The sequence below is a fragment of the Balaenoptera musculus genome, chromosome 11 (assembly GCF_009873245.2).
Source record: "Balaenoptera musculus isolate JJ_BM4_2016_0621 chromosome 11, mBalMus1.pri.v3, whole genome shotgun sequence".
NCBI classification, from domain to species: domain Eukaryota; kingdom Metazoa; phylum Chordata; class Mammalia; order Artiodactyla; family Balaenopteridae; genus Balaenoptera; species Balaenoptera musculus.
In genome coordinates this window covers 86,145,198-86,170,565 of record NC_045795.1, presented here as the reverse complement: position 1 = coordinate 86,170,565, position 25,368 = coordinate 86,145,198, and the positions used below count along the sequence as shown (strand labels likewise).

The window sequence follows — 25,368 nt, the reverse complement described above, 5'->3', positions numbered from 1 at the left end:
GGGTAACCTCTCAGAGATCCTCTAGTAAACAGAGTGGAAATCTGAGAGACGCAAAAACCATGGTAATTTAATCCTCATTTCATCCTCACGACAACCTAATGAGGTAGTACTATTATGACCCCCATTTTATAGATGAGGAAACTGAGACAGAGAGAGGTTAAGTTCCTTTCCCAAGGTCACACAGCTATAGAAAATATTCAATCAGCAGATATTTTTGTCAATAAAGTAACTTACAAACATAAAGGAATAATAATCCCTCTGTTTTTTTAGCACGTGTTATGTGCTAAGCATCATTCCAGCCATTTCCTATACATAGTACATTGTTTCCAGTGCCTCAACAACCCTGCCAGAGTGGTATTATTACTCTCATACAATAGATGAGCTTAAATAACTTACTTAAGGTTAGCACTAGTAAATGGCAGCACCTGGATGAAACCAGGGCTCTCTGACACCAAAGCTCACACTCCTTGTGCTCTACCATGTTGTTTTTCATCCACCACAAAGCAGTAATTGTACTTGTTCACAATTGGAATGATGGATGTGACTAGTGCTAGAGCAATTGTTCTTAAACCTCAGTGTACATGAGATTCATTTAAGAAGCTGGTTTGAAATGCAGATTCCTAGGCCCTACCTCCAGATTCTGAATTATTAGGTCTGACCTGGACCCCTAGAATGTGCCTGTATGTATGTATGTGTGTGTTTTTTAAATTTTTTATTTTGAGATCATTTCAGACTTATGGAAGAGTTGACAAAAGTCCAGAGAGCTCCCATGTACTCTTCACCGAGCTTCTCCTGTGTTAATATCTCATATAACCACCCAACATTTGTTAAGACTAAGAAATTAACCTTGGTACAACTCTATTAACCACAGAATTACTCTGATTTTACCAGTTTTTCCACTAATGTCTTCTTTCTGTTCCAAAATCCAATTGGTATCTCACAGTGCCTTGAGCTGTTAGGAGTACTTACTCTTCTCCAGTCTGTGACAGTTCTTCAGTCTTTCCTTGTCTATTCACGAGCTTGACAGCTTTGAAGAATACTGGTCAGCTATTTTGTACAAAGTCTCTCAATTTGGGTGTTTTCTCATGATTAGACTGAGCTAATGCACTGTCAGGAAAAATACTACAGAGGTGAAGTGTCCTTTCTCTGTGCGTGCCCGTCTCTGGGTGTACATGATGCTGATATATCAATACGTTACTGGTGACGTGACCCTTGATCCCTTGGTTGAGGTTCTGTCTATCAGTATTCTTCACAGTAAACTTACTATTTCTCCTTGGTAATTACTAAATATTGTAAAGGAGACACTTTGAAACCATGAAAATATCCTGTTTCTGGTTAAACTTACACCCCCTAATTTTAGTATTCACTGGCAGATCTTACCTGCAGTAATTAGTACTGTAGTATTCTGATGGTGATTTTCTATTTCCCTCATTTCTTTCTACATGTATTAATTGAATTCTTCTGTAAGAAAGAGTTGTCATTTCTCCCCATCTATTTATTTGTTCAGTTATTTATTTATATTAGTATGGACTTATGAAAATTATTTTATTTGGGGGTTAAAATTTGATATATATTTTAAAATAAATAATTATTTATTTTGTTGCTCAAGCTGTTTCAACTTTGGTCATTTGGAGCTCTTTCAGATTGGCTCCTGTGCGCTTTCAATATGCACGCCCTTCCTTTTTTTCCACATCCTTACTTTCTAGCACCACAAGACACTCCAGGCTCGTCTTGCACTTTCCCTGCCCTCTGTTCTAGAATCAACAAGTTCTACAAGGAGCCCTGGTTCCTTTTCTTGGAGGATGGAATTTAGAAACCAAGATTTGGGTGCAAGGTGTGCTCATTGCTACTGGGGTGTCACTGCTTCTAGCCTCTCTTAGTGGATCTCTAGGAAGTACTTGTATGTATACTACCCAAGGTATACATACATATCTCTATCTATCTAGTTAACTACCTATCTTATCTATTAAAAAAAACATGAATTCACATTGATACCTGATCTCATGAGCCTGTATGTGCCTTTGAAAAATAATTTGTTAAAGAAACAGAAAATTTTGAGCTTAGATTATCAGGGTATTGGGCTGAGTTTTGAATTATTGGGCATGATTTTAATAACTGAGGCTGGAGGTGGAAGAGTGGAGAGGCGTGGTCCCCAAGCAACAGTATGGAGGGGGTTAATCTGCACAGCATCTCGGAAAGACAATGGCAGAGCAGCCTGGCTGGAATGGGAATTCATGATTTGGAATAACGCTGAAAAGTTAATAGGTGCACTCGGTCGGAATGCAAAGGGACCTGAACACCAGGCTGAGGGGGTGCGACTTGATCCTACAGGGACTCTGGGAAGGCTCTGGGCTGAGAATCCACATGAGAATGTCATTCAGAAACCAAAAATCCAGGAGTGACATGCACGAGGGAAGGGACACAGATGGCAGGGATACAAATAAATAGATCAGTACCATCATCATTTTCTCTATTATCATTGCCACATTTACTGTTTGTATTAATGTAAACATACACAGAACCAGCACACCTGGTCAGAAAGAGGCCAGCACCTTCTGTAATTCTCTGTAATTCTGGCATGCCTGTATGTATTTGCAAATGTGAACAAAAAGTTTCTATACATTACGAAAAGCTTTGATGCTCTTTTTTTTTCTGACTGGTTTGCCATTTAAAAAAATTGTCTAAATTATACGATATACAAATTCATGCTTGTGTGTTATAAAAGTATGGACAATTTAGCAATCCACAGAATAAGAAATTCAAATTTTTCTTTTTCTGCCTATCCCCACCACACCATCACTCCATGCCCCTGCCACCCTCTCTCCTCTTTTTCCCATTAACTAACCATAATGGTTCAGTGAATATCACCCCAGACAGTTTCTACACATTTATCTATATATGTGACCTTTGCAAGGCCAGGAATTCAGACCTCAACTCAACTGTTAACCTCCTCAGAGAGCCCCACTCCCCATCACTCTCTAAACACTTTAATTTTTCCCCATTATTCTTAGTACTACCTGAAATGAACTGTAATTGTCTTTGTCATTCTTCCCTGACTAGGATGTAAGCTCCATGAAAGCAGGAAATCTGGATAACTTGTTCTCAGCCATATTTCTAGGGCCAGTCACATAGTTGGGGCTGAATAAGTATTACTGAATGAATGTTTGTGTATATGAATGTTTGTGTGTATACATACACACACATAAATGCACATACTTTTGGATTTTTTTAAATTGAGGTACAGTTGATTTACAATGTTGTGTTTTATTGGTGTACAGCACAGTGATTCAAATATACACATATATATTCTTTTTCATATTCTTTTCCATTATAGTTTATTACAAAATATTGAATATAGTTTCCTGTGCTATATATAGTAGGATGTTGCTGTTTACCTATTTTACATATAGTAGTGTGTATCCGCTAATCCCAAACTCCTAATTTATCCCTCCCCACCCTTTTCTCCTTTGGTAACCATAAGTTTGTTTTCTATGTCTTTGAGCCTGTCTCTGTTTTGTAAATAAGTTCATCTGTATCATTTTTTAGATTCCACATATAAGTGCTATCATATATTTGTCTTTCTCTGACTTACTTCATTTAGTATGATAATCTCTAGGTCTATCCATGTTGCTGTAAATGGCATTATTTCATTCTTTTATTATTAGATTCCACATATAAGTGCTATCATATATTTGTCTTTCTCTGACTTACTTCATTTAGTATGATAATCTCTAGGTCTATCCATGTTGCTGTAAATGGCATTATTTCATTCTTTTATTATGACTGAGTAATATTCCATTGTATATATGTACCATATTTTCTTTATCCATTCATCTGGCAATGGACACTGAGGTTGCTCCCACGTCTTGGCTATTGTAAATAGTGCTGCTATGAACACTGGGGTGCATGTACCTTTTTTTTTTTTTTAAATGATAGTTTTGTTTGTTTGTTTTTAAAATTTATTTATTTAGTTATTTATTTTTGGCTGCGTTGGGTCTTCGTTTCTGTGCGAGGGCTTTCTCTAGTTGCGGCGAGCGGGGGCCGCTCTTCATCGCCGTGCGCGGGCCTCTCACTGTCGCGGCCTCTCTTGTTGCGGGGGACAAGCTCCAGACGCGTAGGTTCAGTAGTTGTGGCTCACAGGCCTAGTTGCTCGGCGGCATGTGGGATCTTCCCAGACCAGGGCTCGAACCCGTGTCCCCTGCACTGGCAGGCAGATTCTCAACCACTGCGCCACCAGGGAAGCCCCCGCACGTATCTTTTTGAATTAGAGTTTTCTCCAGATACATGCCCAGGACTGGGATTCCTGGATCATATGGTAACTCTATTTTTAGTTTTTAAGGAACCTCCATACTGTTTTCCATAGTGGCTGCACCAATTTATGTTCCCCCCAACACACACTTTTGGATTTTTAAAAATACCAATGGATTCACTCTATGCATACTTTCTGATTTTCTACTTTGAGATATTTCCCTTTTGTTTTGGATATGCAGAGAACAAAGAACTATCTGTTTGATTCTATGTATTCTCAAACATCCTTTATAATGTTAAAATAGTTTAAGGCAGGGGAGAGAGTTATGAACATTTGAAATGTATCATTCCCATATAGTGTTTTCTTCCCTGTTCCATTGGGAACTTGTACAAAAAAAATATCCACTCTTGATTAAATAGTGACTCACCACTTAAACTGTTTTGAGATTTTTTAAGGGTCACTAAATTGCTGGCTTAAAATGCAGTGGCCCAGGAGAAAAATTACATCAATTTTTATTTTTGCTTCTATTGTGCCCTCTTGTGGAATGACATATAACTCACATACTCATTTTTGTGAAGTTTTAACAAAGAGCAGATTGTACCCATGTCCTGGCTACTACATTCAGACATGTTCCCATCAACGAAGTAGACTCTTCTGATCAGTGTAATCTCTGATCTCCAGGCAAACAAGATTCAGATTGCCTCTGAGTTGGGCAAATCAATGATGGCTTTGTTCAGGATGCTTCTCCTAAAAGTCTGGCTCGTCGAGCTTGCGTTTGGTCTTTGATTTCCTCATCTCAGCTGTTGGGTCAGCGGTTATAACTGCAAGCAGGACATTTTCCATAGGCCTTGTGTTACTGAAGGTGTCTGGTTTCTCTGGCATGCTCTGAGATAATGGCTCTCTCAGATCTTCCATCTGCTTCCATCCCTTTGGCTTGCTTCCTCCTCTTATCAGGTGTTGCAATCCCAACCAGCAAGTACACACTATCTTCTCTTGCAGGCTATAGACATCCTGTTAGCCCTGGCAACTGTCATTTAAAGCAGAGACCAGTTTCTTAGTCAGATGATGCCTTCCCAGACAATGTGCTCTCTGCTAGGGAGTTGCTGGAAACAGGATCATTGGGTCACAAGGAACTGTAGCTCTTCCCTCGAATTGGACTGGTTTTCAACGAATGTTTTCATTTTCCCTATATTTGAGAATCCAATCCAACTAACGTGTACTGAATATATACTGGGTTCAATCTAGCAAGTTATAAGTGTTAAATCTTCATATCCTCTCTACGACCCTTTGATGAACTTGGTAAAGCCCTTATTGTAAGTCCATTCATTCATGCATCCGATCGTCCATCCTCCCTCCCTCTTTCCCTCCCTCCCTCCCGTCCTTCCCTCCTTCCTTTCCTTCCTTCCTTCTCATCCAAACATCCCAATAGTTTTACTGAGTGCCTTCTGCTAATATGTGCAGGGCACTACTCTACTTGTTGGAGACCAAAGACCTTTCCCATGATAGGGCTTACATGCTAGTGAGAGAAACCCAAAAATAAAACGAATAAGTAAAGTAGGTAGTATTCTAACTTTGAAGATAGCAGCATAGAGGAAAAAATAAAGTGAGGGAGGGGAGCAATTTTAAGTACAATAGCTTGACTGAACAAGTGAGTCTGAACAAAGACATGTGTACTACTTTTATACCCATTTAACAGATAAGGATGGAAGGTTCCAGGGAATCTTCCAAAGGAGGTAGTTTGGAACATTTTGGGAATCTTTTCTACAAATACAGGAGAAAATTCTGGCATCTAGAAACTACAGGAAGCAGGGCAGAATGACTATACTATGGGAGAAACTTGGGCTCCAATCCAGGCTCTAAGATTTACTCCAGGAAAATGATTTAACTTCCCTCAACTTCAGTTTCCTTGTTAGAAAAAAATGGTACTAATTAGTACTTTCTTCAAAAAGTGAAGAGTTGATGAAATCATGAACCTGAGGATCCCAGCATGTACTAGTGTGACAGTCACTGCCTGGTCACTGCCCACCAACCATTCAGATCTCTCCTTTCAGTGGTATGTCCTGAAGACCTGTCTTAAAGCCTCATTTCTCACACTGCTTTCAACTGCACCCCACAGTAAGAAATGCATTTATATCATGATACTAGGAGTACGTGCACACATAAATATATAAAATGGAAACATTTTCAAAAATATATTTGTCCTCACTATAGTGACGCATGTCCCTTATTCGATACTACTTTAGTTATTTAATTTTTTAAAGAGCTGACCATTAGCCACTAAACTGATGTCAAGAGTTACCAGTGAGTAATTTTCTAGTATTTGAGAAACACAGGGGTCGAACCGTTAACAAAGGCTTGGTAAATAATTTAACGTAGATAGACAGACAAACAGACATATGAACAAATACATAAAAAATGTCCTCAACATCTCCCACCACATTTCCCTCTCTCACCGGAAACAACCAATTCCAATTCTTTAAACGGATTCTTTGGGTATGTACCTCCACACCTCTAAATAACACGCTAAAAGAAAAACCATTCTCTGAACTCACAACTTCTGGCACCAAATGTGTGGGGCTTTTCCCCACACCAACCAATTCGCCAACACTCCAGACACCAACTGGGTGTCCTACAATTCAATTATGACACTGACTACGTAGGGTGAGGTCCAGAAGGGTCCTGAGCCCAGGAGCTTCTGTCTGCATAAAGTTTGCACCACCCTCCCAGCACATGGATGTGTTCACCCATCCAAAATCTCTCTGGATCTCATCGTTTACAGACTTTTATGGAAGCTTCATCACGTAGGCATGATCAATTATTAACTCAATCTCCAATCTCCCTCTCCCCTCCTAGAGGATGGGGAGTAGGGCTGCAAGTTCCAATCATGGCTTGGTCTTTCTAGTGACCGGCCCTCATCCACAAGCCCACCAAGAGTCACCTCATTAGAAAAAAAAAAGACATGCCTATTAACCAGGAAATCCCAAGGGACTTAGAAGCTCTATGTAACATGCCTCTGTCACACCCATTATTCAAGAAATTACAAGGGTTTTAGGAACTCTGTGTCAGGAACCGGGACCAGAGACCAAATATATATTTCTCATTCTGTCACATATGCCTCATCTACTGACTTCTTACCCTGGAAGAGAATTTAGCTGCAGTACTCGGGATCTTCGCTGCGGCATGCGGGCTTCTTAGTTGTGGCATGCATGCAGGATCTAGTTCCCTGACTAGGGATCGAACCCGGGCGTCCTGCACTGGGAGCGTGGCATCTTACCCACTGGACCACCAGGGAAGTCCCGAAATTTTCTTGAATTAGTTTCACTGTTGATTTCCTATCCTTTGTGTTCTATGTTCTCTTTCCAGGGCTCCTGTTCTTTAGATGTTTGATCTATCCTCTAATTTTCTAAACATTGTATTGCTATCCTCCATATCGTTGGTTTTTATTGTTTTTTAATTCTACTTTCTGAATAAAAACCTTTTCTCCCAATTCTTCTATTGATTTGTTCATTTCTACTACCACAGCTTGAATTTATGAGGTTTTTAAAATCCTCTAAATGTTTCATTTTTTAAATAGAATCCTATGCTTCTTTATGTAATACCTTCTTTTATTTCTCTGAAAATACTGATAATTTTTTTAGAAGTTTTATTCATCCTACATAGATGATCTTCTCTATGTTGATGTTTTTCTCTTTATTTGTCTTGACCTCTGTCTTTCCTAGTAGAGGGTTTCTCCAAATATCTAGTGATTTCTGGATTTCCATTAAGATTTAAGAGCAGTTTGGAAGTATGTGGAGGGAACTTGTCAGCTGTATGCTTCAGTGTAGGAAGCTCTGGCTGGGCCACCTTAGTGGGGAAACTCCTGATGTCAGTGTCCTTAAATCCCCAAACATATTTCTTCCAAATACCTGTTTGGAAGACATAATTTTCCTTGCAAGGTTCTGAGAGCTATATGGGAGGAAAGGTCTGTGGTCTCAGCATTCATATTTAAGTTTTAAATTGAACCTCATGTTTCAACATGACGCCCACCACTGTGCCTGGATTCCTATAGTCCAGAAATAATCTATTTTATCTTCTCTAGAAACGGAACCTCCAATCTTTTGCCCAGGGAAAGAGAGAGGCAGAATCCCAGTTACATGATATAAAATTGGCAATCTGGGGGTCTAAGTGTTCCTCAAAGAATCCTGCAATGAAAACACTGATTTTAGGAATATTTTCACTGCCAATTCCAGCTGGTGCCACCAGTTCTCTGGCCTTTTGGGATTGTGTCATGTTAGTCATTTGCTCCTGGGCTTTCTCCATTGCTGGTTAATGATACAGATGTCTCAAGCGGACTAAGTTGGTTACCACCAACTTAGTGGTAAAATCTATTTCAAGCTTTAATTGCCTCCTCTTCTGTACTTTTTATCCTAGAATAGAAGGTTTATGCTACTTATAAAGTAAATTATCCATTTTAGTATAGTTTTGGGAAAGAATGAATATAAATCAAATGTTTTTTGTTTTTTTTTTTTAAAGAATTGTGTTGCATTCTTTTTTTTTAAAATTTATTTATTTATTTATTTATTTTTGGCTGTGTTGGGTCTTCGTTTCTGTGCGAGGGCTTTCTCTAGTTGCGGCAAGCGGGGGCCACTCTTCATCGCGGTGCGCGGGCCTCTCACTATCGTGGCCTCTCTCGTTGCGGAGCACAGGCTCCAGACGCGCAGGCTCAGTAGTTGTGGCTCACGGGCCTAGTTTCTCCGCGGCATGTGGGATCTTCCCAGACCAGGGCTTGAACCGGTGTCCCCTGCATTGGCAGGCGGATTCTCAACCCCTGAGCCACCAGGGAAGCCCCTCATTGTAGTTTTGATTTGCATTTCTCTAATGATTAGTGATGTTGAGCATCCTTTCATGTGTTTGTTGGCAATCTGTATATCTTCTTTGGAGAAATGTCCACTTAGGTCTTCTGCCCATTTTTGGATTGGGTTGTTTGTTTGTTTTGACATTGGGCTGCATGAGCTGCTTGTAAAGTTTGGAGATTAATCCTTTGTCAGTTGCTTCATTTGCAAATATTTTCTCCCATTCTGAGGGTTGTCTTTTCATCTCGTTTATGGTTTCCTTTGCTGTGCAAAAGCTTTTAAGTTTCATTAGGTCCCATTTGTTTATTTCTGTTTTTATTTCCATTTCTCTAGGAGGTGGGTCAAAAAGGATCTTGCTGTGATTTATATCATAGAGCGTTCTGCCTATGTTTTCCTCTAAGAGTTTTATAGTGTCTGGCCTTACATTTAGGTCTTTAATCCATTTTGAGTTTATTTTTGTGTATGGTGTTAGGGAGTGTTCTAATTTCATTCTTTTACATGTAGCTGTCCAGTTTTCCCAGCACCACTTAATGAAGAGGCTGTCTTTTCTCCACTGTTAATCTACTTTCTATCTCTATAAATAGATTTGCCTATTTAAGAGATTTCATATAAATAAGATCATAGAATATGTGTTCTTTTTTGAATGGCTCCTTTCACTTTGCATAATGTTTTCAAAGCACACCCAATGTTGTAGCTTGTATCAGTACTTCATTCCTATTTATAGCAAAATATTACTCCATTGTATGAATATACTACATTTTATTCATTCAGTCAACAGTTGATGGATGTCTGGGTTGCTTCCATCTTTTGGCTTTTATGAATCATGTTGCTATGAATATTTGTGTACATGTGTTTTCATTTCTCTCCATTATCTAGGAGTAGAGTTGCTGGGTCATATGGTAACTCTATGTTTAGTCTTTTGGGGAAGTGGCAGACTGTTTTCCAAAGTGACCACACCATTTTACATTCCTACCAGTAGTGCATGAGGGTTCCAATTTTTCCACATCCTTGCCAACACTTATTACTATGTCTTTTTGTTTAAAGCCATCCTAGTAGTGTGAAGTGGCATCTCAATGTGTGTGTGTTTTTAAATTAATTAACATTTATTTATTTATTTTTGGCTGCATTGGGTCTTCGTTGCTGCACACGGGTTTTCTCTAGTTGCAGCGAGTGGGGCTACTCTTTGTTGCGGTGCACGGGCTTCTCATTGTGGTGGCTTCTCTTGTTGCAGAGCATGGGTTCTAGGCATGTGGGCTTCAGTAGTTGTGGCACGTGGGCTCAGTAGTTTTGGCTCATGGGCTCTACAGAGCAGGCTCAGTAGCTGTGGCTCACGGGCTTAGTTGCTCCGCGGCACGTGGGATCTTCCCAGACCAGGGCTTGAACCCGTGTCCCCTGCATTGGCAGGCGGACTCTCAACCACTGTGCCACCAGGGAAGCCCCTCAATGTGGCTTTGATTGCATTTCCCTGATGACTAATGATATTGAGCTTCTTTTCACATGTGTATTGCCCATTTTTGAACCTTCTCTGGAGACCTGTCTATTCAGATCCTTTGCCCATTTTTAGTTGGGTCATTTGTCTTTGATTACTGAGTTGTAAGAGTTCTTTGTATATTCTAGAGAAAAGTACTTTATCAGATATATGATATGCGAATATTTTCTCCTATTCTGTAGATATCTTTTTGCTTTCTTGATGGTGCTCTCTGAAGCACAAAAGTTTTCAATTTTGATGTAGTCCAAGTTATCTAGTTTTTCTTTTGTTGCTTGTGCTTTTGGTATCACATCTAAAAAACCACTGTCTAATCTAAGGTCTTGAAGATTTACTCCTATATTTTCTTCTAAGACTTCTTTATTTTCAGCTCTTATATTAGGTCTTTGATCCATTTGAATTAAATTTTACATATAGTTTAAGGTAAATATAACTTAACAGAATATAACTTCATTCTTTTGCATGTGGATATCCGGTTCTTCCAATACCATCTGTTGAAAAGATTACTCTTTCCCCAACTGAATTGCCTGGGAACCTTTGTCTAAAATAAATGGACTGTGAATATGAGGGTTTATTTCCAGACTCTCAAATCTCTTCCACTGATCTATACTTCTGCCTTTATGCCAGTACTACACTGGGATAGTTACTGTACTTTTGTTGTAAAATTTGAAATCAGGAAGTGAGAGTCTTCCAAGTTTGTTCTTCTTTTTCAAGATTGTTTTGGATATTTTGGGTGTCTTGAATTTTTAAAAAAACTTTATATATATATATTTAGCAGTTTTAGGTTCACAACAAAATTGAGAGGAAGGTACAGAGATTTCCCATACACGCCCTGCCTCCACACAAGCATAGACTCCCCTACTATCAACGTCACTCACCAGAGTGGTATATTTGTTACTAGGGATGAACCTATAGTGACTCATCATAATCACCCAAAGTCCATAGTTTACATTAGGGTTCACTCTTGGTGTTATACATTTTATGGGTTTGGACAAATGTATAATGACATATAGTCATCATTATAATATCATACAGCGTATTATCACTGCCTTAAAAATCCTCTGAGCACCACATATTCATCCATTCCCCCTCTCCAAACCCCAGGCAAACACTTTTTACTGTCTCCATAGGTTTGCCTTTTCCAGAATGTCATATAGTTGGAATCATATAGTATTTGGCCTTTTCAAATTGGCTTCTTTCCCTTAGTAACATGCATTTAAGGTTCCTCCATGACTTTTTATGGTTTGATAGCTCATTTCATTTTAGCACTGAATAATATTCCACTGTCTACATGCACCACAGTTTATTTATCCATTTACCTCATGAGGGATATCTTGGTTGCTTCCAAGTTTTTACAATTATAAATAAAGCTGCTATAAAGATCCAAGTGCAGGTAGACATAAGTTTTCAGCTCCTTTGGGTAAATACCAATGAGCACTACTGCTGGGTCATATGGTAAGCACAGATTTAGTTTTGTAAGAAACTGCCAAACTGTCTTCCAAAGAGGCTGTACCATTTTGCATTCCCACCAGCAATGTATCACAATGCTCGTTGGTCCACATCCTTGAGAGCATTTGATGTTGTCAGTATTCCAGATTTGGGTCATTCTGATAAGTATGCAGTGGTATCTCACTGTTGTTTTAATTTGTATTTCTCTGATCACATATGATGCGGAGCACATTTTCATACGCTTATTTGCCACCTGTATATCTTCTTTGATGAGGCGTCTGTTAAGGTCTTTCGCCCATTTTAAAATCAGGTTATTTATACTCTTGTTGTTGAGTTTTAAGACTTCTTTGCATATTTTAGGTAACAGTCTTTTATCAGGTGTGTCTTTTGCAAATATTCTGACCCAGTCTGTAGCTTGTCTTCTCATTCTCTTGATATTGTCTTTCACAGAGCAGAAGTTTTTAATTATAATGAAGTCTAGCTTATCAATTATTTCCTTCATGGATTGTGTCCTTACTGTTGTATCCAAAAGGACATCACCATACCCAAGGTCATTTAGGTTTTCTCCTATGCTATCTTGTCAGAGTTTTATAGTTTTGCATTTTACATGATCCATTTTGAGTTAATTTTTGTAAAGTGTGTAAGGTGTGTGTCTATATTCATTATTTTGTATGTGGTCATCCAGTTGTTCCAGCACCATTTGTTGAAGAGACTATCTTTGCTCCATTGTATTGCCTTTGTGCCTTTGTCAAAGATCAATTGACTATATTTATGGGGGTCTATTTCTGGACTCTCTATCCTGTTCCATTGATCTATTTAAGGTTTTATTTCTATGAACTGGTATAACATCTTTCTTAAATGTTTGGTAGAATTCACCAGCAAACCCATTTGGGCATGGTGCTTTCTATTTGGAAGGTTATTAATTATTGATTCAATTTCTTTAATAGATATAGGCCTATTAAGAACATCTGTTTCCCCTTGGGTGCATTTTGACAGATTGCATCTTTCAAGGAATTGGTCCATTTCATTTAGGTTATTAAATTTGTGGTCATAAGAGTTGTTCATAGTATTTTTTTTTTTTTTTTTTTAATTTATTTATCAGTAATAGTGGCTCACGGGCTCTTAGTTGCTCCGTGGCATGTGGGATCTTCCCAGACCAGGGCCCGAACCCGTGTCTCCTGCATTGGCAGGCAGATTCTCAACCACTGCGCCACCAGGGAAGCCCCATAGTATTTTTTTAATTGTACTTTTAATGTCCATTAGAAAGAATCTGTAGTAATGCCCCTTTTTCATTTCTGATATTAGTAATTTGTGTCATTTCTTTTATTTATAACTTGGCTAGAGGCTTATTGACTTTATAGATCCTTGAATTTCCATATAAATTTTAGGATTAGCTTGTCAATTTCTGCAAGTTTACTGAGGCTTTTATATGGCCTAACGTATGGTCTATCCTGGAGAATGCTCCATATGCACTCAGATGGATGTGTGTTCTGCTGGTATTGGGTGGACTGTTCTACAGGGGTCTGTTGGTCCAGCTGGTTTATAATGTTGTTCAAGTCTTCTATTCCCTTGTCGATGTTCTGCCTACTGCTTAATCCATTACTGAATGTGAGGCATTGAAATCTCCTACTCTTATTGGTGGATTACTTATTTCTCCCTCTAATTCTGTCAGCTTTTGCTTCAAGTATTTTGGGGGCTCTGTTGTTAGGTGCATGAATGTTTACAACTGTTATATTTTCTTTGTGGACTAACACATTTATCATTATAAAATGTTTCTGTTTTTCTCTAATAATGTTGCTTTTTATATTCTATTTTATCTGATACTAGTATAGCCACTACTGCTTTCTTGTGGTTGCTGTTTGATTGACATATCTTTTTCCATCCTTTTGCTTCCAACCTATTTGTATTTTGAATCTAAGGTGTGTCTCCTGTAAACGGCACACAGGATTGTATTCTTTATCATCTATCTCTGGCAATTTCTTTCTTTTGATTGGATTTTTACCCATTCTTATTTAATGTTATTATAGATAATAGTTGAGTTTATGTCTGCTATTTTACTTTTTGTTTTCAATATCGCATGTCTTTTTTATTCCTGTAGTCTTCTTTTAACTGCTTTCTTCTGCACTGAGTATTTGCTAACGTAGCATTTTGATACATTTTTCACCATATTTTTTGAGATATTTCCTTGGTGGTTGCCCTAAAGATTAACATATATGTATCTTATCAGAATACACTTCAGATTTATACTAACTTCATTCCAGTGAGATATACAAATGTTAGTCATATATAATTCTATTCCCTCTTCTCCATTTTATGACACTGTTGTACATATTGCATCTATACTGTTACAAACCCAACAGTATAATTGCTACTTCTTACAATTTTATGTGTTTAAAGAAGCTGAGAGAGGAAGAAGAGCAAGTATATATTTATGGAGTTTGTTATATTAACTTTTTCATATGCCATTTTTAATTTTCTTTATTTGTTCCTGTGGATTCAAGTTACTATCTGGTGTCATTTTCCTATTCCATACAATTTTTCTCCATTCCAACCTCCTTTGTGCTATTATATATATATATATATATATATATATATATATATATATATATATATATATATATATATATATATTTATATATTTATATATTTATATTTATATTACATTTCTATGGTACAGGCTCAACACATGATTATTATATACATAATGTTTTATACAATTGTTTTTAAAATCAATCCAGAGAATAAAGGGTAAAAAATACTCACTTATATTGTCTTTTGCATTAATGCCTTTATTGGTGCTTTTTTTTTTTCTTTAATGTGTTTTTGAATCACTGCCTGGAGTCCTTGCTTTCAGCCTGAAGAACTTCCTTTATTCTTGTGGTTCTGCTGTAAATGAATTATCTCAGATTTTGTTTATCTGGGAGCGACTTTATTTCACCTTCATTTTAAAAATTATTTTGCTGGATATAAGATTTTTGGTTGACAGTTCCCCCTACTTTTTGGCACTTCAAATAATGTTATCTCATGGCCTTATGGCATCCACAGTTTCTAATGAGAAGTCAGCAAACTATCTCATTGGAGTTTCCTTACATGTGACAAGTTATTTTTCTCTTGCTGCTTATAAGATGTTGTCTTTGTCTTTCTGGACTTTTACTATGATTTACCTGTGTGTGGATCTCTTTGAGTTTATCTTACTTGGAGTTAATTGATTTCTGATGTGTAGATTGTTTTTCATCAAATTTGCAAGTTTTCAACCATTATTTCTTCAAAAAAAATTTTTTTTATATTCCTTTCTCTCTCTCCTCTCCTTCTGGTGCTCTCATCATACATGTCCTGGTGGATCTGATGGTGTTTCACATCTCTGAGTCTCTGTTCAATTTTATTTGTTATTTTTCTCTGTTCTTCAGATTGTATACTCTTTATTGATTATCGTCAAGTTTACTGATTCTTTCTACTTTAAGTTCAAATCAATAGTGAGCCCCTCTAATGATTTTTTTCACTTCAGTTATTTCACCTTTCAACTCCACAACTTTCATGTGGCTCTTTTTATAAAAAATAATTTAAATTTCTTTATTGATAGTCTCAATTTTATGAAACATTGCCATCACATCTTACTTTACTTCTTTAAGCACAGTTTCCTTTTGTTGCTTGAATATATTTATAATGGTTGTTTTGAAGTCTTTTTCTACTAAATCTGCAGCTGGGTCCTCTCACCAGGCAGTTTCTGCTGCCTGCATTTTTCCCTGTGAATGAATCACACTTTCCTGTTTATTTGCCTGCCTCATATTTTTTTGTTGAAAAAAATTTAGATAATATTTTTAGCATGTTAATATATTTTAGCATGATAATACATTTTAGGATGTTTTAGCAACTCTGGATAACTCTCCCCTGCCCACCTCACGCCCCAACTCAACGTACAGGGCTTGTTGATGTTGTTTGCTTGTTTATTTGTTTAGTATCTTGACTGGACTATTTCAGTGAAGTCCACTTTATCCACTGTGTGAAACCTACGATGTTTTTCCTCAGTGGGTGCAGCCTTGTGCATGACCACAGTCACCCAGGATGACAGTGGTTTTATCAGGGCTCTCTCTGATTGACTCTTCTTTTAATCATCCTCTTAGGCTGTGCATCTCTGTTGGTATTACACCCAGCTATTAGCCTTCACTAATTGCCAGCTGATTGCTCTACTGTTTTTGACAACGGCCTGAGCTCAAGTTGATCCTGCAGTATGATCCATTAAATTTTGGCCCATTTGCAGGGATAGTTTTTGAGGTTGGTCTTTGAACTTTGTTCTGACACCAGGAGGGCACTTTTTATTTGTCTCTTTCCTTGGTTGTCCCTTGTAAACTAACTAGCCTATCGTTTAGCCTGTTGCTCTCATGAAGTTTTCTCTTAATGAACAGAGCCTCTGAACCCTTGGACATACTTACCTGAAATTTAAGCTCTGTAAGACATAGCTAGTAGAGATGAGAAATGCTGATGACCTGCCCCTCCCAAGGAAATACCATATCCCTCAACTGGGAGCTGGGAGGATCCCTGTGTTCTTGACTGAATTGTCTAGAGTTGGGTTTCCACCATGCAGAGCTAGAAGGGGAGAGGGAGGGAGTGGGTCATGATTCAAGTGTCACAGACTCTTGCTCTTTCTTATTAAGTTTTAGTAGATTTTCTTGAGTAAGAAATCTGGTTCTTAATGTGCTTAGGCCCTTAGGACAATTTCCAAAGACTCTAGATAGTTGTTTTAAAAATAATGTTCACAGTTATGCTTGTTTCACTGGGGAACAATTTCCAGAGATCTCATGCCACCATTTCAGATGTCATCACCCTGCCAGGCTCTTTTTCTGCTGCAGTAGCTAAGCTTTTAGAATTTGTCTCTCAGGCTGCTTCAAGCAATCATCATTCTCACAGAGTGAGCCCTGCAGGGGACGGGGAGAGAGACAGACAGAGCCCTGGTAACATTATAGGAGCCTCGGGATCTAGCTGTGCTTGAGATTAGCCCTCTGATCTGGACTCCACAGTCAGATAAGTGAATAAATTGCCTTCTTTGCTTAGCTTGTTGAAATTGAGTTCCTCTCACATGTAACCAAGAGTTGTAACTAATACCCTGAATGTCAAACTTTTAATAATGTGTGAGTAAATGATAAGTACTGTGGAAAGCTTGTTCAACAAAATTAGTATCTAGGGTCATTTTCATGTGATATTTAGGTAGTTAATCTCATCCTGATAATTTATGGCCTCTGAGTGCTTGATGAAATATATAGACATCACTTATGGTGATTCTAATTGATGTTCCTCTTAATAAGGATTTTTAATACATTTCTATTCACCTGTCAGTATTTGTTGCTATCCAAAGCGTTGTTTCCAAGGAAGTCTCAATGTTAATTGCTAATTCTGAGGTATAATATTAATAATAATACAGAAGCCTAACCTTAATCATAAAAAGTTCTAATAAGTCAGGTAAACCTCTCTTTTCCATCGGTCTATGGCAAACTTATTAGAACATTTCTGGTAAGCATACAGTTTTCCAAATATTTGAACCAGATGAAGACCTCTTTAACAAATTAGAAGTAGAAAGAGGGAAGACTTATGTTGTTGCCCTTGATGTGATATAGAAAACCTAGGTAATTAAGATTTTTGCTTACTTGGCATGCTACTACTTTGATATATTAAAGAATGGGACAAGTTTGTTGGAAACATAAGAGTTAGAAATTCTCAGGATGTATTTATAGTTCAAGACTGTGAGCAATTTTATCCAGTCTCTCTTGATAATATTCTTCCCTAACTCCTTCCTTGAATGTGGATACTTATTACAAGTTTTATGAGCAAGACATCAGACATTATTATAATCCTGGAACTTACAAAACTTGGTTAAAAAAGTCTTTCTCTGGATGAGGACTGGAAAGCGCCTTAACCTACCTCATATTACCATGTTTGGTGCCACTTGCCAATAAAGTCTCTGTAGATTCTGTAATCCAGTGATCTCTTGTCATATTTTAAATACCTCTAGGATCTCCAGAGGAGCACATTATTGAGAAGACAGGTCTTTATAATCAAACAGGCACAGTGTGTAACAAAATGTAGAGATCCATTATGCAATCTCACTAATTCCTATTAAATGAGGAAAAGGTGATGTGAATTCACAAAACTCAATTATTCTTATAGAATAAAGCCTTTTGGCCTTCACTAAGGAAAAAGGGAAAAGTCCTCCAAGGTCAATTTTAATTGACAGATTTGATTTATTTGTGATTGGCATATTGTTTTAAATACTTTGAGCTTCTGAATTACCTGAAAGCAGAATGCAGTCTAGGGAGCTTAATCAAATCATCTGCTGTTTACTTTGCACTAATAATGGTCCTTAGATCCACCATTCACAGAAATAGAAAAGTAAGCATCCACTGATTTAGGACTTCATAAATCTTGAATTGGTGGGATCTGAATTCCACTAATTGTACTTGAGAATCTAACAGTCTTGAGTTGCAAAGACTCATGCTCTGATTAGTAAAATCTTACCTGAGAAAGGGTTTCATCTACAGGTTTGTGGTAGATGACACTCCCTCAGAAAAGAGGTAAGGGCTTCCCAGGTGGCACAGTGGTTAAGAATCCACCTGCCAATGCAGGGGACACGGTTTTGAGCCCTAGTCCGGGAAGATCCCATATGCCGCGGAGCAACTAAGCCCATGCACCACAACTACTGAGGCTGTGCTCTAGAGCCCACGAGCCACAACTACTGAAGCCCGCACACCTAGAGCCCATGCTCCGCAGCAAGAAAAGCCACCACAATGAGAAGCCTGCACACCGCAATGAAGAGTAGCCCCAACTCCCCACAACTAGAGAAAGCCCGCGCAGCAGCAAAGACCCAACGCAGCCAAAAATAAAAATAAAATATAAAAAAAATTTAAAAATTTTAAAAAAGAAAGAAAAGAGGTAAGACTGTGATTCTCAGTCAACTGACTAACCAGGGCTAGAATGTTTGCATTTTATTTTATTTTATTTATTTGGTTGCACTGGGTCTTAGTTGCAGCTCGTGGGCTCCTTAGTTGTGGCATGCGAACTCTTAGTTGTGGCATGCATGTGGGATCTAGTTCCCTGACCAGGGATCGAATCTGGGCCCCCTGCATTGGGAGCAGGAAGTCTTAACCACTGTGCCCCCAGGGAAGTCCCTGCATTTTAGAATCTCCATCTCCTCTGCAGTGCCTCAGCAGCACACTAATCTGGTTTTATAGAGACGAATTTCAAGGAAAACATCACCTAGACTTTATTTCAAATTACCCTGAGGATCAGTATATCTCACTGATGTCCAGAAACTCCATGTTTATAATCTGCTGTTATGATATACAACTCAGGGAAGGTAAATGTCCTGTCAACCGCAATCTCTCTTTATTATTTTTAAGGAGGGCTAATTTCCATTATCAAAAGCAGATAAGGAATGCCAGCACTCATTTGTCATTCAAAATGGAATAGATTTGTTTATCTGGGGATGAATGAAAACCATCATGTGGTGGGTTTGTTTTTTTAGTAGTGGCAATAAAGTCACAATTCAAGGTCAGGGAAAATTCAAATGTGTTCTACTGGGTTGCTACTATTTTTTTGCATAGGTTGGGGAGACAATTTTCCAAAAATAACTTGGGATTTCTAATATTTTTTCCCCTAAAACAGAGATAAGAAGCAGAAGCCTGAGATTTTCTCTCGTCTTCTCAAACAGTAGTTAGTTTTCATTTCACCAATCTGGAGATTTTGGTTCTGATTTGGGGTAGTCTTTTCTTACTCCCATTTTTATGCAATGACTCCCATCTCACAACCTGCATAAAAGGCTGTGGCATGTGAAAAAAAGGTCATTTAGTAGTGAGTGGGCTTGTGCAGCAAATCAGCACCAAGAGTACAGCCAGGCCTTGTTTTTTTCACAGGTTCTGTACAGGAAATGCTAAAACTGCCATTTGCCATTTGGGATTTCAGACCAACAGATGGTAAGACCTCCCTGTGTGGGTGTTTCCCAGGCACCTCGAAATCAAAATATGACCCAAATTAAACTCATCTTCTCCCTTACAAATAATGGTCTTTCTTTAGCCTTTTCCATCTCTAAATAGCACTGCCATCCATTTTGTAGGCTGAACTATAAGAAACTGCCTTTTTTGTAGGTCATAAATAGCTGAATACTGGCAATTTCAAACAGATCAACCTCCATAGTTGTTCAGGTCAGAAACCTGGGTGAAATCTTTATCACCTCTTCTCCCCTTCAACTCCCACAGCCAGCCAGTCACGGGGACTGGTAATTCTATTTCTCAGGCAAGGTCTGCATCCATCTCTAAGGCAACCGCCATAGCCGAAGTCAGTATTAATTGGCCTCAGCAATTCCACTGTCCACACTTCAATGAACCGGTGAGTCCTCTGTATTACCCAAGTCAGATCATCTCACTTTCGTGCTAAGAATTGTTCAATGGCGTCTCACTGCCCTTAACGCAAAGACCAGACACTCCAACATGGTTTATAGAGCCTGCAAGCTCCAGCCCCTGCCGACCTCTTCTATCCTATCGTGCTCTATTTTCTGGTTACTGGGACCTTCTATCTTCTCAAACATGTTCCTGTCCACTTTTGCAGTAGGGCCCCTTTGTACCTACTATTCCATTTGCCTGGAACCCTTTTCTCTCATTACCCACCCCAGGCCCTAGTCTCTCAGTAACCCCCTACTACTCCTTCTTTCATGTCTCAGCATAAAAGCCATTCCTCAAGAGAACCTTCTAGACATCCCCCAGACCAGAGTGGAACCCCACGTTACATACATCCATGAGACTCTGTTCTCCACCTCAGCATGGATCACATTCCTAATTACCTGTTCAATGCCTTGCTAGACTCAAACTCCAAGGAGGCAAGACCAATAGATAACTAATAAGGACCTACTGTATAGCACAGGGAACTCTACTCAATATTCTGTAATGACCTACATGGGAATAGAAACTAAAAAAAAAGTGGATACATGTATATGTATAACTGACTCACTTTGCTGTACAGCGGAAAGTAACACAACATTGTAAATCAACTATATTCCAATAAAAAAAAAAAAAAAGACCAGAACTGTCTTGCTCACCACCATATCGCCATCACTAAGCCAGGGCTTCGTACCTAATGGGCGCTCAATAAATGTTTACTGAAGGCATGACCTTCACAAATGTCAAGGTTGCAATTCACAGTTCAAAGCTGCCATCTTTGTTCACTGATATTCTCAGTTTTGGAATATCTTCGGTGATTTTTCTATTTAGAATTTTAAAGAAGGAAACAAAAACATTCAATGTGAAAATTCAAAATGGAAAAGGTAAACCAGAACTCTGGACCTTCTGTGAATTATGCTCTAGCATAGCTACATCTAGAAATAGTTATTATTATAAGAGAAATAATAATAATCTAAAATAACATTTATTGAGCACCAACTATGTGCCAAGCTTATGGAGGAAAGTGAGGCTTAGAGAAGTTAAGAGATTTAGTGAGGTCCACACAGTTAGTAAATGGTGCATCCATAGTCACAAAGACCCATAATCCAAGACATGCTTTGGATGCTCTCAGTCCCTCAATCTTTGGGAAAGACAATTTCTCAACTACAGGGACCCTCTCCCTACACCCTGAAGACTAAGAGCATCAACTACAGAATCCAAGAGGAACATACTTTCCACTGTAATTAAAACGTCTCTAAACACACCCTAGTTAAATCCATGATGTTTCCAAGAGCAGTTCTCTCCCAAGCAGCATCTTATTAAAAGCAGGTGTTCCTACCGGAAGAAAGAGTCTCTGGGCAGCACACGGTTTGAATAATTTCTTCCATTCCTGAGGGTTTCCAACCGAAAATGTGATGGGGTAGATTCTGTACTCAAACTTCTTTGTATATGAGTCTGGCCACTGTCGTAGCTGAAAAACATGGAAGGTCAGGGGAGGGTGATTAGAGCCCAGAAATATGAAAAACACCTAAAGCTTCTGCATTGCCAGGTGGAAATTATTCAGGTAGCATACAAAGAAAATCTAACTTTATCGCCACAATTTATGCTCACTGAATAAAAAGACCATTGCTAAGATTTTAAAAAATAACATCCAGAGTTGGCAAGGATGATGGGAAACTGGCACCGAAACTGCAAGGGTAAATTTAAACAAACTTCCAAGATGGCAATTTAGAGACTAGTAACAACAAATCCCAAGACAAAGGCACAAGGACTTTCACCGAAACATAGTTTGTAATAAAAACAAACAAACAAACAAAAAAACCTTGCTCAATACTCAATGCTCAACGATAAGGAATTGGGAAAATGCATTATGATTTAACTACAGTTAAAATAAAGTAGATCTATGTGTGCTGTCATGAGAAAATGGTTACAATATATAGTTAGGTTTTAGTAAAAGCAAAGTACAATACGAAATTTATAATATGGTTCTATCTTACAGGGAAAAATATATGCATACACTAACACGTAGAGAAAAATCTGAATAGATATGCGCCTAATTGTTAAACATGGGTACCTGTGGTGGAGGTGGTGGTGGTTTCATTTTCTAAGTTTATATTTCTGTGTTCTTTAAGACTTTTATGGACAGTGTATATTACTTTGTCTGCATAAATTAATTTTATAATAAAATTATTTTAATTTATAGACTTTATTTTTCAGAGCAGTTTTATGGTTACAGAATTAAGCAGGAAGTACAGAGACAGTTCCCATATACCCTCTCTCCTTCCCCTCCCACCCCCCAGTTTCCCCATCATTGACATCTTGCATTAATGTGGTACGTTTGTTACAACCGATGAACCAATATCAATACATTGTTAAGAAAAGCTCATAGTTTACATTAGGGTTCATTCTTTGTGTTGTGTAATTTTACGGGTTTTGACAAACGCATGATGTTCTGTGTCTACCACTATAGTATCATACAGCATAGTTCCACTGCCCTAAAAATCCCCTCTGTTCCATCTATTCATCCCTCCTCTCTCCCTCCTTTTCATCTCTGAACTACTGGCAACCACTGATCTTTTTACTGTCTCTCAGTTTTGCATTTTCCAGAATGTGATATGGTTGGAATCACACAGCATACAGTCTTTTCAGATTGGCTTTTCTCCTTGGCAATATGCATTTAAAGTTCCTCCATGTCTTTCTGTAGCTTCACAGCTTATTTTTTTTTATCACTGACCAATATTCCATTGTATAAACATATCACAGTTTGCTTACCTATTTATCTATTGAAGGACATCTTGGTCGCTTCCGGTTTGGGGTGACTATGAATAAAGCTGCTCTAAACATTCATGTGCAGGTTTCTGTGTGGACTATCTATCAATTCATTTGGGTAAATACCAAGGAGTGCGATTACCAGATTGTATGGTCAGCCTACATTTAACTTTCTAAGAAACTGTCAAACCGTCTTCCAAAGTGGCTGTACCATTTTGCATTCCCACCAGCAATGAGTGAGAGTTCCTGTTGCTCCACATCCCCTTCAGCATTTGGTGTTATCAGTGTTATGGATTTTAGCAATTCTAATGCTATGTAGCTGTATCTCATCATTTTAATTTGCAATTCCTTAATGACATGTGATCTTAAGCATCCTTTCATATGCTTATTTGCATATGTATCTGTGTATCTTCTTAATTCTTTTTAGTTAATGCCTTCCCAGTGCCACAGTAACTCCACTTCTAAGAACTTATCCTAAGGAAAATTCCAAAAGTACATACACACTTATTACAAGGTTGTTTACTGTAGCATTGTTTGTAACAGTGAAAAATAGGAAACAAGGTAAATAAGAAATTGGTGAAATAAGCTCTGGGATAGGCTTACACAACAGAATGCTATGCAGCTACTAGTGACAATGTTGCAGAAAAAGGTCAGCAAAACATGGTAGTGGAAGAGCCAAACCCAGCCTGCTACAAATAGCACACAAGCCAAGAATGGGTTAAACATTTTAAAATAGTTGAAAAAAATAAAAACAAGAATAACATTTTGTGACATGTGAAAATCACATGAAATTTGAATTTCACTGTCCATAAATACAAATTTTATTGGAACTTAGCCACACCCATTTCTTTAGGTATGTCTATGGCTGCTTTTATAAGAAGGAATAGAGGTGAGTAGCTGTGAGACCAGACAGCCTGCAAAGCCTAAAATACTTACTATCTGGTCTTTCACAGAAAAAGTTGGTCAACCCCTATTTTAGAAGAAATTCAGTAATATAAGTAACAGTGATAGAAAAGAAAATATAGAATATAATCCCATTTCTGATGTTGATATGACAAGAAAAGAAACGTAAATAAATACACCAAAATTGTTCTCCTCAGCATTAATATGATGGTTGATTTTTTTCATTTCTGATTTTATAACTTTTTTTGATAGTTTACATTTTTACTCTCTGTCCACTAATATAACTTTTTTTTTACAGTGCACATATATTGCTTATATAGTCCCATAAAATTTTTTGAAAAACCACACCATTGGGAACACTTTAAATTTGCAATTTTGAGATGGATATTTGGGAGAGAAATCTTCAGGCATAAATACCCAATACAAGTGCACGAACACATCAGAACCGACACTGGGCATGAACATTCAGTGCAACAGTACCAACCAATCAGAACAGACACTGGGCACAAATACCCAGGACAACTGTGCCACTGCACAACAGCCCAAAATCATCCCTGGAAGGAGAACGGGAAGGTCCCATAGTCCACTGATTCCCTTGACTCTTTGATCTGTAGCATCCTATCTTCTAGAAGGGTTTATCTACCTTTGCCAATCCATGTCTTTTAAGTGGAATATCCAGTCAATTTATATTTGTTTCTATGTCTATATTTGAATAGCATACTGACTCCAGCCACTAGAAATTCCTGTTGACACCTCTTCCTATGTCAGAGCTACACTCACACACAAACACGATGTCAATGCCCCACGGGGCCCCACCTATCACCAGAACGGATTGGTGGCCATCCCCGCTTCTGTGTCGCACTATTTCCCGATTCTGAGTCTGGGGCAGGAGCACAGATTAACCAAACTTAAATCATATATTTGATCCTGAACTTCCTGGAGAGGCTAAGAAATCAACCAGCTGGCATTTTCAGCTTTTATACTGGGAGATGACAAAAATAAATGAAACTTTCAAATATTAAACACCAACAACGGAGACAGTAAATACCACCAGTGTACTTAAGCAGCTTTAAAAAAATTTCTACTTAAATATAACAGAACTTGTCCACAATGCCATTTCCAGAGGGATAATGATGGCAATTAGCATTTTGTTTTGTTTTGTTTTGACCCTGAGGTATGTGGCCCTGAGCATCTCCGGAAGTTATCACAAGACATTCTGGATACTCCCACAATGCCTCAGTGTTGAAACTGACAGCCTTC

General features: G+C 38.2%; 1 protein-coding gene across 1 annotated transcript in view; it reads right to left on the bottom strand.

Moving 5' to 3' along the window:
- The window catches only part of GXYLT2 (glucoside xylosyltransferase 2), an 80,351-nt gene that overhangs the window by 30,184 nt on the left and 24,799 nt on the right, over positions 1-25,368 (bottom strand). Inside the window, exon 3 of the mRNA XM_036869947.1 lies at positions 21,776-21,907. Within this exon, the coding sequence (XP_036725842.1) occupies positions 21,776-21,907 (132 nt within the window). The remainder of the gene's footprint in view (positions 1-21,775; positions 21,908-25,368) is intronic.